Source organism: Gigantopelta aegis, chromosome 14, assembly GCF_016097555.1.
Source record: "Gigantopelta aegis isolate Gae_Host chromosome 14, Gae_host_genome, whole genome shotgun sequence".
Classification (NCBI taxonomy): Eukaryota; Metazoa; Mollusca; class Gastropoda; order Neomphalida; family Peltospiridae; genus Gigantopelta; species Gigantopelta aegis.
This window is the reverse complement of record NC_054712.1, coordinates 41,752,865-41,767,200: the sequence shown is the minus strand read 5'-3', so window position 1 is coordinate 41,767,200 and position 14,336 is coordinate 41,752,865. Positions and strand designations below refer to the sequence as shown.

Sequence of the window (14,336 nt, the reverse complement as noted above, 5' to 3'; positions counted from 1 at the left end):
CGAACTAAATTAATTTTACTTTACAAATGATTTCTTTTAGAAAATAAATACTTTAATTAAACCATTATTTCATTTATTATTATTATTATTATTATTATTATTATTATTATTATTATTATTAGGCCCTATTATTATTATTTTTGTTTTGTTTTGATTTGATTGGTTTCATTTCATTTCATTTCGCTTCACTCCACTTTACGTCGCTTCACTTCAACTCACCTCACTGCATTGCACTTCATTTTACTTTATTTTTATAGTTGGTCGGATGGGTGATGTCAGGAAGACTGAACCCACAACATCATAATTATGGAACATGAAACATTTAGTGAATGTTTTTTTAGCCAACATCAGTCAGTATTTTATTTATTTATTTATTGTTTGTTTAAATTTGATTTTTTACGGACTTATCTATAAATTATTATTGTTATTTTTATGATAATTATTTACATTGTAATGTCGACAACCTTTCTATCTCCACCATCTTTTTGCATACATTTCTCGATAACCGTGGGAGGTTATGCCCAAAACAGGCGTGCTTGAACCTTCAGTGGAAAGAATGGGTCAAATGGTTAACTGACTGGTTGGATAATTGAGCGAATGATTAATTGATCGATTGATTGATCGCTTGATCGCAAAATTGGTCGATTGATTGATTACTTAACTTATTTATTGATAGCTAAACTTTTGGTGTCTAGTTGTGGATTTGTTGTAGTTTTACTGCTATCCTAAACATTGGTGCGCTGGTGAAACAAATCAGTACCAGTCTCTGGCGTCAGGCTGCAGTGTTTGCGGTCAAAGTTCAACCTGTACTTTATTTTACTTTTTAAAGATAAAAACCGGTCTCATTTATGCACAAGTACGACGTGATATTGTACCCTTTCTCTTTTGCGGCATTCTTCAAACTTGAACTCACTATTTATGCTTTTTTGTTTAAATGTCAAGTTTGTTTATGCTTGCAGTGACGAGTGAACCTGTTGACAACGTTCAACGTTGAACGTACTACCATTTATGATTTAGGATAATTCATGAATTAGGCCTACAGTCTATTGTCTAGAAGCTTGAATTTTGACTATTTGACATTTTATCAGACTAGATTGTGGCACCTGCATTAATTACGAAACTATGGTGCTAACACTGACGAGAAAGATGAAAGTTGTGTGCTGTGTGGGGCTGACCCTTGCAGTGGTTGGTATTGTCATGATTCCAGTTGTCCAAGCGATTGTGAAGAGCAAGATTAAAGAGGTATACATTGTTTGACAGCCAGCACAGTATAAGTCTGATAAACGTTAAGCGCAAGCGTTAAGATACACATGCGCTTGATGTTTATCTTGATGAACTATTCTAATACATACGTGGTGGGTCTGGGATTGATCCCCGTCGGTGGGCCCATTGGGCTATTTCTCTCTAGCCAGTGCACCTCAACTGGTATGTGTTATCCTGTCTGTGGGATGGTGCATATAAAAAATCCCTTGCTGCTAATCGAAAAGAGTAGCCCATGAAGTGGCAACAGTGGGTTTCCTCTCTTAATATCTGTGTGGACCTTAACCATATGTCTGACGCCATATAACCATTTATAAAATGTGTTGAGTGCGTCGTTAAATAAAACATTTCCTTCCTTCTAGTCTAATACATCTGCCGTTACTCAAATGCCCATTTTCCATTAACACATTTCCGTGCAGAAGTTTATCAATACAGTGCATTTACATAGTACCTTTTTCCATTACGCGATTGCATGTGTGGACATTGAACGCTCTGAAAAAAAGTTGATCAATGAGCAATGTTTCCACGAGTGATTTTTTTTTTTTTTAGCGCAGTGAAGCATAAACTTTTAGCTTAAAGTAGGCCGACAACCTGAAAGTTTGTATTGTAATCCACTTTAGAAAATGCACGGTAAAATGCGGAAATGCTCACGATAAAATGCATGCAGAATTACATTAATGGAAAACAGGCCTAAATCTGATGCCACAGACCATGTTTCAGTTAGTTATGAGATTATTATAAATGCACAAGTCATGAACTCCACATGTAACAGATAATGTCAAGCTGTGGTACAAAAAGAAAGCAATTATACCATATATACTGTTTAGTATTAGTACATCATGTTAATACCGATTAACCATACCAAAAAATTTGGATGTTCTTATATATATGCCTAGTTCACATGGCCAATGTTGTCAAAAATGTTTTTCAACAAAAGTTCTAGAATTGATGTGGTGATGCAGCTTTCTCTTTTCTTTTTTTTAAAGCACAGAAAAGGTGGGAATTATTAATACTGAAATAAGGGGCATATTTAAATTTAAATCAGAATGCACATCCTAGTTCATGTGTGATGCCATTTTGGCTCCAAATGCAGTTTTACATCATATCAAGAAAAGCCCAGCAAAAATCAAAATCATACAGGTGGAAAAAAAAAAAAAAAAAAAAATGTTGATGCACGAGGGTCAAAATTGACGTGCGCGCTGACCAGAGACCAGAAATTTATTTTGTTTGGCCTAATATGTGAATTTTAATATAATTTTTTTTTTTAGGAAATGATGCTCAAAGAAGGTGGGATGCTCTATAAGATTTGGAAGAATTTTTCCATCCCGATTTACATGCAGATCTACATGTTCAACTTGTCCAACCCTGACGAGTTTAAGAGTGGCCAGAAACCAGCCATGGTACAAACCGGACCCTACACTTACAGGTTAGTGTATAAACTAGTTTCACAACCTGGATAGAGCTACAGGTATAGAGTGTTTATGAGTATTATACTGTATATGTTAGAAATTATTTATATAACTTATTTATTTCACTGTGTTAAATTTATTAGATAAATGTTTACGGTTCACTGGTAGGCCTGTGTATCAGACAGTGATTGACACCAGCTTGTAATGCTTATAAATGCATGTGGTTATGGAAAAGGGCGGACCCACAGTTTTGTAAGTGGGGGCCCCATAAAATTTTAAAAAGTGCAATATTAGTCTGTCCTCAGGGGTGCAGAAAGTACTCGCCCGCTCGCCGAATGGCAATCTGTCTTTTTGATTTTGTTTACCACGTCAGGTTGATCACTTTCCAGGTGTTCTTAATAATGTTTTGTCAATATATTCATATATATCATCTGAAATGAAGACACTGTATATTATAATATTATTATTAATATTATATTATTCTATAAACTGGCGGACTAGTAGAAATTGTTGCGGGCTAGTAAATTTTAGTTGATTCTGGTCCGGCAGGCTGGTGAAATATTTTCCATTTCTGCACTCCTGGTCCTAAGCAAACGAGTCAAGCTCTCAAAGGGAGTGTGATTTTGTAGAGATTCGAAGACATGCTGCCGGGAACATTTTAAAATAAAGATGCTCATGCAGAAATGTGTTTTCAGAACATTTCAGTGTTGTACATTTGTGGATGATAAATTAACAAAACATGAAAAAGTAATTAAGAAGGACACTTCAAACAATGGGGAAGGAGGTTGATGCGGCCCTCGTCTAGATCTGCCAATCAGTGATATCACATTGTAGTGTTTGTGTATAGCTGTCTACATTTCCATGGCCATACCCTCGGAGGGGAGGGGGGGGGGGCGGGGCAGTTGCCCTCCCCTTTTTAACTCCAGAAAATAGCATAAACATCTCAAGGTTTAATTTGTATAGTGTTTCATTTGTTTATAAACTATACACGAACACTAAAATGTCCCGTTTTATCTCCGTATACATTAATATGTAACCAATTTATGCAAATGTGTCCAACTAACTACTCTTATAACGAACTAACTATCATGGAACACTGATTACACTGCTCCTGTTGTTGACATGTTACCTGTAGAGAGACATTTGTGTAATGTATGTTTTTGTAAATATATTTCTTGTATTGTCATCATATTTTCTTTCTTTTTTCAGAGAAGAGAGATACAAAATAAATATTACTCACAATGCCAATGGTACAGTAACATACCGCCAGATTCGGAGGTTTATCTTCAATCGAACCATGTCTGTGGGAGATGAGTCTGATCTCTTTGTCACTATCAACCCAGTGCTTATGGTGATTATCTTTTTATCACAGTCTTATCAACCCAGTGCTTATGGTGATTATCATTTTATCACAGTCTTATCAACCCAGTGCTTATGGTGATTATCATTTTATCACAGTTTTATCAACCCAGTGTTTTTGGTGATTATTATTTGATCACAGTTTTATCAACCCAGTGATTTTGGTGATTATCATTTTATCACAGTTTTATCAACTCGGTGCTTATGGTGATTATTATTTTATCACAGTTGTATCAACCCAGTTCTTTGGTCCTTATCGTTTTATCATCACAGTGCTTGTGGTAATTATGCTATCACTGCCTGTTTTATCATTTTATCACAGTCTATTTTATAAACCCTGTGCTTATGGTAATCATTGTAATTTTATCACAGTTTTATCAACCCTGTGCTTATGGTAATCATTATAATTTTATCAGTTTTACTAACCCAGTGCTTATGGTAATCATACTCATTTTATCGCAGCCAGTTTTATCAACCCAGTGCTTATGATGATCATAATTCTCGTTCCACATCACTCCCCTGATACTAGTGCTGGGAGAGCAACTTTTATCTCCCCTTAGCATGTGAATTTATACGGTATCCATATGGTGATATTTAGCTAGCGATATCTTAAATGGGGGGGGGGGGGGGGGGGGGGGAGATGTAGCCCAGTGGTAAAGCGCTCGCTTGATGCGTGGTTGGTTTGGGATCTATTCCTGTCAGTGGGTCCATTGGGCTATTTCTCGCTCCAGCCAGTGCACCACGATTGGTACCTCAAAGGCTGTGGTATATGCTATCCTTTCCATATAAAAGATCCCTTGCTGCTAATCAAAAAGAGTAGCCCACGATGTGGCGAAAGCGAGTTTCCTCCCTCAAACTCAGTGTGGTCCTTAACCATATTTCCGACACCATATAATCGTTATATAAAATGTGTTGAGTGTGTCGTTAAATAAACACTTCCTTCCTTCCATATCTTAAAAGGCTCCCCATAATCGTAAGTTAGAGGAACAATTCTTCACTTCCCTAATGTTTTGTTCATGTCGATGTCTTCCTGGGCTGTCGGATACAGAGGCTGAGATAACATTTGACTGTATTCTTTATTTTTGTCTTTCTATTTCACAGACTCTGTTGGCATCTTTACACAGTGAATCCGGACTGGTTCGGGAGATTGTGAGTTTTGTTCTTGGTCTTAGTGGCCAGGACATAATTATCACGAGAAGTGTGTCCGACGTCATCTGGGGCTACCATGATCCGGTGCTTGCGAAGGCAATGAAAATTGCTAAAAGCTGGTTCTACACCGACTACGTTGGGTATTTTATTAATGTAAGTTACCAAGCAAATTCTATTTTAGTTTTGTGTGGTTAAAATTTTACCACGGAAACAACAGCATATTATGTCGTTGCCCTTCTTACATGTCGGCCATTGCACCTTGACTGATACATCAAAGGCCATGGTATGCACACGTGCTGTTCTATCTGTCGGATGGTGCATATAAAAGGTCCCTTGCTACTAATGAAAAAAATGTTGCAGGTTTCCTCTCTAATATATGTGTTGCAGGATAAAAGTCATATTGTACCACATGTATTTTGTTTATAACTTGTTCCAGCCAGTACACCACAACTGGTGTGTCAAAGGCCGTGGTATGTACTATCCTGTATGTGGGATGATGCATATAAAAGATCCCTTGTTACTAAGACACTGTCCAGAATTACCAAATGTTTGACATCTAATAGCCAATAATTAATAAATCAATGTGCTCTAGTCGTGTCATTAAAACAGGGGCAGGACATAGACCAGTGGTAAAAAGCGCTCACTTGATGTGTGGTCAGTTTGGGATCAATTCCCGTCAGTGGGGCCCATTGAGCTAATTCTCGTTCCAGCCAGTGCACCATGACTAGTATATCAAAGGCCATCATATGTGCTATCTTGTCTGTGGGATGGTGTATATAAAAGATCCCTTGCGACTAATGGAAAAATAACGGGTTTCCTCTCTAAGATTTTGGAGGGGCGTACAATCCCGCGTAACTAATAGTATTCTAGTGGTATTGGGATGGGACGTCGCTCAGTGGTACATCGCTTGCCTGATGTGCGATCGATCTAGGATTGATTCTCGTCGGTGGGCCCATTGGGTTATTTCTCATTCCAGCCAGTGCTCCACAACTGGTGTAACAAAGGCTGTGGTATGTACTATCCTGTCTGTGGGATGGTGCATATAAAAGATCCCTTGCTGCTAATCGAAAAGAGTATCCTATAAACTGGCGACAGCAGGTTTTCTCTCTCAATATCTGTGTGGTCTTTAACCATTTGTCTGACGCCATATAACCGTAAATAAAATGTGTTGAGTGCGTTGTTAAATAAAATATTTCCTTCTTCTAAAGGTATCGTTAAACAAAACAAACATTTTTTATTTTATTTTTTAACTATATACAAATTGCATATTATTAATAATAATTTTCATCATTAAAAATAGGGGGATGAAAACATGGAATAAAAGAGAAAGATCCACTTTTTAGGAATTTATTCCAGAAAAACAACACTGATGATGGACTGTACACTGTGTTCACAGGCGAGAATGATATCAATAAACTGGGGGTCATCAACAAGTATAATGGTTCCAGGTATGCTGTATTTTATTGTTCCTCTATCGAGAATGATATCAGTAAACTGGGTGTCATCAACAAGTATAACGGTTCAAGGTATGCTGTATCTTATTGTTCCTCTTATCGAGAATGATATCAGTAAACTGGGGGTCATCAACAAGTATAACAGTTCCAGGTATGTTGTATCTTATTCTTCCTCTATCGAGAATTGATATCAGTAAACTGGGGGTCATCAACAAGTATAACAGTTCCAGGTATGTTGTATCTTATTCTTCCTCTATCGAGAATTGATATCAGTAAACTGGGGGTCATCAACAAGTATAATGGTTCCAGGTATGCTGTATCTTATTGTTCCTCTATCGAGAATTGACATCACTAAACTGGGGGTCATCAACAAGTATAATGGTTCCAAGTATGCTGTATCTTATTGTTCCTCTATCGAGAATTGACATCAGTAAACTGGGGGTCATCAACAAGTATAATGGTTCCAGGTATGCTGTATCTTATTGTTCCTCTATCGAGAATTGACATCAGTAAACTGGGGGTCATCAACAAGTATAATGGTTCCATGTATGCTGTATCTTATTGTTCCTCTATCGAGAATTGACATTAATAAACTGGGGGTCATCAACAAGTATAATGGTTCCAAGTATGCTGTATCTTATTGTTCCTCTATCGAGAATTGACATCAGTAAACTGGGGGTCATCAACAAGTATAATGGTTCCAGGTATGCTGTATCTTATTGTTCCTCTATCGAGAATTGACATCAGTAAACTGGGGGTCATCAACAAGTATAACGGTTCCATGTATGCTGTATCTTATTGTTCCTCTATCGAGAATTGACATTAATAAACTGGGGGTCATCAACAAGTATAATGGTTCCAGGTATGTTGTATCTTATTCCTCTATCGAGAATGATATCAGTAAACTGGGGGTCATCAACAAGTATAACAGTTCCAGGTATGTTGTATCTTATTGTTCCTCTATCGAGAATGATATCAGTAAACTGGGGGTCATCAACAAGTATAACGGTTCCATGTATGCTATATCTTATTGTTCCTCTATCGAGAATTGACATCAGTAAACTGGGGGTCATCAACAAGTATAATGATTCCAGGTATGTTGTATCTTATTCCTCTATCGAGAATGATATCAATAAACTGGGGGTCATCAACAAGTATAACAGTTCCAGGTATGTTGTATCTTATTGTTCCTCTATCGAGAATGATATCAGTAAACTGGGGGTCATCAACAAGTATAACGGTTCCATGTATGCTATATCTTATTGTTCCTCTATTGAGAATTGACATCAGTAAACTGGGGGTCATCAACAAGTATAACGGTTCCATGTATGCTATATCTTATTGTTCCTCTATCTAGAATTGACATCAATAAACTGGGGGTCATCAACAAGTATAATGGTTCCAGGTATGCTGTATCTTATTGTTCCTCTATCGAGAATTGACATCAATAAACTGGGGGTCATCAACAAGTATAATGGTTCCAGGTATGCTGTATTTTATTGTTCCTCTATCGAGAATGATATCAGTAAACTGGGTGTCATCAACAAGTATAACGATTCAAGGTATGCTGTATCTTAGTGTTCCTCTATCGAGAATGATATCAGTAAACTGGGATCATCAACAAGTATAACGGTTCCAGGTATGCTGTATCTTATTGTTCCTCTATCGAGAAATGACATCAATAAACTGGGGGTCATCAACAAGTATAATGTCGAGAATGACATCAATAAACTGGGGGTCATCAACAAGTATAATGATTCCAGGTATGTTGTATCTTATTGTTCCTCTGTCGAGAATGATATCAATAAACTGGGGTCATCAACAAGTATTACGGTTCAAGGTATGCTGTATCTTATTGTTCCTCTGTCGAGAATGATATCAGTAAACTGGGGTCATCAACAAGTATAACGGTTCAAGGTATGCTGTATCTTATTGTTCCTCTGTCGAGAATGATATCAGTAAACTGGGGTCATCAGCAAGTATTACGGTTCAAGGTATGCTGTATCTTATTGTTCCTCTGTCGAGAATGATATCAGTAAACTGGGGTCATCAACAAGTATTACGGTTCAAGGTATGCTGTATCTTATTGTTCCTCTGTCGAGAATGATATCAGTAAACTGGGGTCATCAACAAGTATAACGGTTCAAGGTATGCTGTATCTTATTGTTCCTCTGTCGAGAATGATATCAGTAAACTGGGGTCATCAACAAGTATAACGGTTCAAGGTATGCTGTATCTTATTGTTCCTCTATCGAGAATGATATCAGTAAACTGGGGTCATCAACAAGTATAACGGTTCTAGGTATGCTGTATCTTATTGTTCCTCTGTCGAGAATGAGATCAGTAAACTGGGGTCATCAACAAGTATTACGGTTCAAGGTATGCTGTATCTTATTGTTCCTCTGTCGAGAATGATATCAGTAAACTGGGGGTCATCAACAAGTATTACGGTTCAAGGTATGCTGTATCTTATTGTTCCTCTATCGAGAATGATATCAGTAAACTGGGGTCATCAACAAGTATTACGGTTCAAGGTATGCTGTATCTTATTGTTCCTCTATCGAGAATGATATCAGTAAACTGGGGTCATCAACAAGTATTACGGTTCAAGGTATGCTGTATCTTATTGTTCCTTTATAATCTTATCTTGATGACTTATCATAACCATTTTGTTTGATCATTCATTTATTCATTCATTGCTATTTTGGACATTAGACTCATCAACCCAAGTTTTTTTTTTGCCAAATTAGTTTTTTAATAATTTTTTATAATTATAGTAATAATTTTGAGCTATTCCAAACTCCAAAAATATGTTGCCTAAATTATGCAAGTTAACAGGGATAAAACCCCCACCTACTAATGGCTGAATCTATCTGACACTGCGTTATAACTTTTAATAGCCAGTGATTAAACGACAGATTAATTTTCATGAAACCAACATTTCTTTCCTTCTTTCAGCTATGTTGACTACTGGAGTACCAAGTGGGCTAACATGATAAATGGATCTGGTGAGGTTTTTTGCAGTTTGCCTTTGCACCAGCAGACAGACCAACTATTGTATGACTCGACAAACCAAATAAGACGTGAAAAATTAAATTGAGATCTTCTGAAGAATACATAAGTACACAGTTATTTTGGTTTAATGTTTGTTACTTTATGTTAGTGACAGTAATAAAAAGGTAACCAATTTACCAATATATATATACTTAACGGAGTGTGTGCATGTTTATTATTATGGTCAAAGGCTGCTTTGTTCTGATGATGGACAGTTATGGTAGTTTGAATTGAATTCAGGGCATGGTGGGAATTTTCTAAGTCAGTACTGTTCTCTTTATAATAAAATAATAGAATTTAATTATAAGTGCTTAATAATGTTTTCGACATAAATAATCATCCATGTATATTAATGGGTTTTGTTTTAATATTGTGAAAATCATTTACCATGTCCCCATTCAACATTTACAGTTTTTGCTATAAAATTGATGTATGCAGCATTTGTTTTCAATATCAGTGACAGGACCTAAGAAAGAGAGATGATATTTAGTTTATGATTAACACAATATGCTGCTGTGTGAGGATTGCAGCTTCTTGTCAGTCTGGTATTAGTGTGTAGTAGTACATACATACTGATTTTTATTTAAATTTAAACACTCATGTGAATGATAAGAAACATTTATGTTGCAGATGGTACAATTGCTCCACCTTTCCAGGAAAAGACGACCACACTACCCATGTTTTCATCAGATATCTGTCGGTAAGTTTTCTATATGTTGGAGATCTTGTTTTTTAAGGTGTGCGAGTGCGATCACACACGTACAGTGCACATAATGTTAATCTGGCGAGTGTGAAAAACAACACATGTTACACTTAACAGCACATGTTAAAATATTTTGTATCTTGATTGCCACTATTTGCCGTATGTAGCTGATTGAAGACCCATTTAATAATACCCATTTTTTTTTAAATGTGACATGAACAGTAGCATCCATGCAAGCTCTTAATATATTACTAGTACTTATCTTTGCTATACAAATCGAAAAATGCTTGTTTAATTGACCTCTTCAAAGACGTACCAATCCAATCAAAACTCTTTTTTCCTATTTAATTTATTATTAATTAGAAAATGTCCACTTTAGTAGCATAATAGATCCCAACATTGATACGGCTAACTCATTTATACTGTTTATATAGTTATGGAAAAAAAGGAATTGAATTAAACAGTGGCTTCTGTAGCCTGCACAAATTAACTCATTACGGAAATCAGCGAAGTCGGTAAAATTGTCTTGATTAGTTCGTAACTTTCGGCCTACAAAGGTTAAGTGAGGTCCCGAAAATGGCAAGTGTGTAACTTTCTACTTTCTTTAAAAAAAATGAAATTTAGACGGAAGACAATTCAAAAGTAGACTGAATAATAAAAAGAAGGAAAATAAATGATAATAGGTTACCCTGTATGTAGGAATAAGCCTAGGTCTTGTTTACAAAAAAGTATTTTTATACGCCCGTTTATGATGAGTCATATTATGGTATGGCATTGTCCGTCCGTCCGTCTGTACATTCATCTGATAACTTTTTCTGGTCCGGACCATATCTTGCGTATGGCATTGTCTGTCCGTCTGTACATCCATCTGATAACTTTTTCTGGTCCGGACCATATCTTGCATACAGATGCATACAGGACCATCAAACCTCACATGTAGGAACAACTTGGGATGACTGTGTCACATATTATTACTAGGTCACTGTGACCTACTTTTCACGGTCTACTGCACATAACAGTAAATCCTTATCCTGATCATATCTTGCATACATATGCATACAGGACCATCAAAACTAATATTGATGGTTTTCCATCAAACTTCTGACGGGCGTACCATGTACCTCACCGGTACTCTTGTTTTATGTCTACAGTGAAACTTCTCTAAACCGGACCCTCAGTAAACCGGAATTCCCTCAACACCGAACTTTTTTCACGGTCCCGCACTTTATGCAGCTTTAACCACTGAAATAAACCCCTGAAAACCGGAAACCCCTCTACTCTGAATACCGAACGAATTTCCGGGTCCCGTTTTGTTTATTCAATACAAATTTTACCTCTGAAGACCGAACAATTAAAAACTCTGACCATACCAATTAGTTGTCAAAGTCGCGGTGTTACTAACTATACCAGATGGTATGCGCATGCTCGGTGTAGCGTGTCCGGGACGTGTTTGAGCGTTTGTCGAACAATGCTCTAATTAGTCTCTGTTACCTAGATTTCGGTTAAGCGTTGTCATTCATGTGCTCGTCGGCAGGTAACAATGGAACACTTTGTTAAGCCCGACTGTTAAAAGAAAAACTCAGAACATTTCTTGACGTTTCAATGTGTTACATGTTCCAAATGTATTTGTGTTATTTGTTCACAAAAGCTCAACAATCTACATAAAGAGTTTCCACTTTAATTTGGTTATTGTTGATTTATAAATGTAATTTAACACATGTTTGTACCTTGGTAATACTAATAGTAAAAATTAAAAAATGGTTATCAAGGCTGTTTCTTAAAACCTCAGTAAACCGAACACCTCTCTAAACCGAACATTTTATTCGGTCTCAAGGGTGTTTCGGTTTACAGAAGTTTTACTGTATTATATTTCTTTTTTTATCTTTAAAAAACCCTCAAATAAAACTTCATTTAAATATTTCAACCAGAGGTTAATGAATGTATATCTGTTATTTATATATGTATAAAATATAGTAACAGACATCAATGATCATAGCCAACTATTTAATTTTTGTTTGTTTTAATGTAAGTTTGTTAGAAAGTCACAGCCGATGGAACATGATTTGATCTGCAGTACTCTGTGGCATATACCGGCCTCGGTGGCGTCGTGGCAGGCCATCGGTCTACAGGCTGGTAGGTACTAGGTTTGGATCCCAGTCGAGGCATGGAATTTTTAATCCAGATACCGACTCCAAACCGTGAGTGAGTGCCCCCCAAGGCTCAATCGGTAGGTGTAAACCACTTGCACCGACCAGTGATCCATAACTGGTTCAAAAAGGCCATGGTTTGTGCTATCCTGCCTGTGGGAAGTGCAAATAAATGATCCCTTGCTGCCTGTCGTAAAAGAGTAGCCTATGTGGCAACAGCGGGTTTCCTCTATAAAAAAAAATCTGTGTGGTCCTTAACCATATGTCTGACGCCATATAACCGTAAATAAAATGTGTTGAGTGCGTCGTTAAATAAAACACTTCTTTCTTTCTGTGGCATATTGACCAATCAGAACTATCAGGGTCATATTAGTTTACTCTTGGAACTCTGGCTGCACGCACATGCTGGTCTACTTGACAACTTGTTTTTGCATTTATGATGGTGTCTAAAATTATGTGGTTTTTTAATATTATCTTTATTATGACATCTCATGTTTTGAATAAAATCCATTGTAATGAGTGATTTTGTCTTGTACACATGTATATGTTTTATCAACAACATTGGGGGACAGTTCTAGATCAGTAACGTAATGCTAACTTGACATAGATGTCAGAGCCGTTTGTAACTAATAGTGGTAGGTCAAATGACGTGTTAAAAATGTTGAGGGAGAGAGACTGATTTCATAATTGTTGAATTAAAAATGCCACGTGAATGTCAATGCCTCGACCAACACTTGTCATTTGAGCTAATTGTAGGCCTACGTAACGTTTATTAAATAATACTAATATGAGAGATTCAATTCAGTCGGTAGTGCACACCTGAGATGCTTGGGTCGTAGTTCTAACTGAACCACCTCCTCAGAACCAGTGGGGTTTTCCCATCCCAACCATCCTAATCATATTCGTTGTACATAATAATGAAATTCAATACAAGTTGATTCCTACACATGTTAAGCTGCACGTTTATCAAACCATCTAACACTGAAAAGGTATCTATAATTGTGTGCATCAAATTATCTCCATAGTACATATTGTAATTAAAAAATCAAATTGTCTGCATCAGTGTATGTCGTAATTATATTTCAGTAGCACTACTTCTGAAATTTTTGAATAACTCCATTCCTGAAAGTGAAAAAACAGTCAACCTACACTAATGAAGCAAACAACATTATTGGTTTATTGGTTTCACTCGCCGTAGCATTTTGATGAGTGCAATTTTTCACTCGGCATGGTTTTTCAATCAAAAACTGACTGTTGTTGTTGTTGTTAAACCAACCCCTGTAATTCCCCACGGCAATTGGCAATGCCGTAGAGATTGCCGTGGAGATTTTAATTATCCACAGCACTTTTTTGCCTTAGACTGTATTCAGTGGGGTTTTTTTTAATGGCATGGTTTTTTTTTGCCGTGGACATTTTCTTAATTGCAGGGGTTGTTAAACTACTAATTTCTTTTAAAATTTATGTTTGTTTTAGAGGATATCATATTGTTTGTCTATTTATGACAATGATTATGATTAAATTTGTGTTACAATCATTACAGTTTAAAGGCATCCAATTAGTCTAGCTCTAGTAAACCTAACATAATCCAAGATGTCTGTCCTTACAGCAAAACAATATTTTCATTTTCCTTATATTTTCATTTTCCTTTAAATAAAACGGGGAACATTTGTTGAGTATTTCGTTGCAATTCCCTACGCAAGTTTCAGAGATCGCTACACAATTTTAAAACATTAAACAGTAGTTGCTAATCAATTTTCAATTGACTAGAAATATATCACTTGTCAAAATTATAAAAACAAAA

At 36.5% G+C, this 14,336-nt stretch overlaps 1 protein-coding gene across 1 annotated transcript in view; it reads left to right on the top strand.

The window, feature by feature from the left end:
* Positions 1 to 797: 797 nt before the first annotated feature.
* LOC121388782 (lysosome membrane protein 2-like) overlaps positions 798 to 14,336 on the top strand; it is a 31,472-nt gene continuing 17,933 nt past the window's right edge. The window contains exons 1-7 of the mRNA XM_041520279.1: positions 798 to 1,242; positions 2,529 to 2,686; positions 3,879 to 4,020; positions 5,130 to 5,330; positions 6,534 to 6,625; positions 9,590 to 9,639; positions 10,316 to 10,385. Of these exons, the coding sequence (XP_041376213.1) occupies positions 1,123 to 1,242; positions 2,529 to 2,686; positions 3,879 to 4,020; positions 5,130 to 5,330; positions 6,534 to 6,625; positions 9,590 to 9,639; positions 10,316 to 10,385 (833 nt within the window). The 5' untranslated portion in view covers positions 798 to 1,122. The remainder of the gene's footprint in view (positions 1,243 to 2,528; positions 2,687 to 3,878; positions 4,021 to 5,129; positions 5,331 to 6,533; positions 6,626 to 9,589; positions 9,640 to 10,315; positions 10,386 to 14,336) is intronic.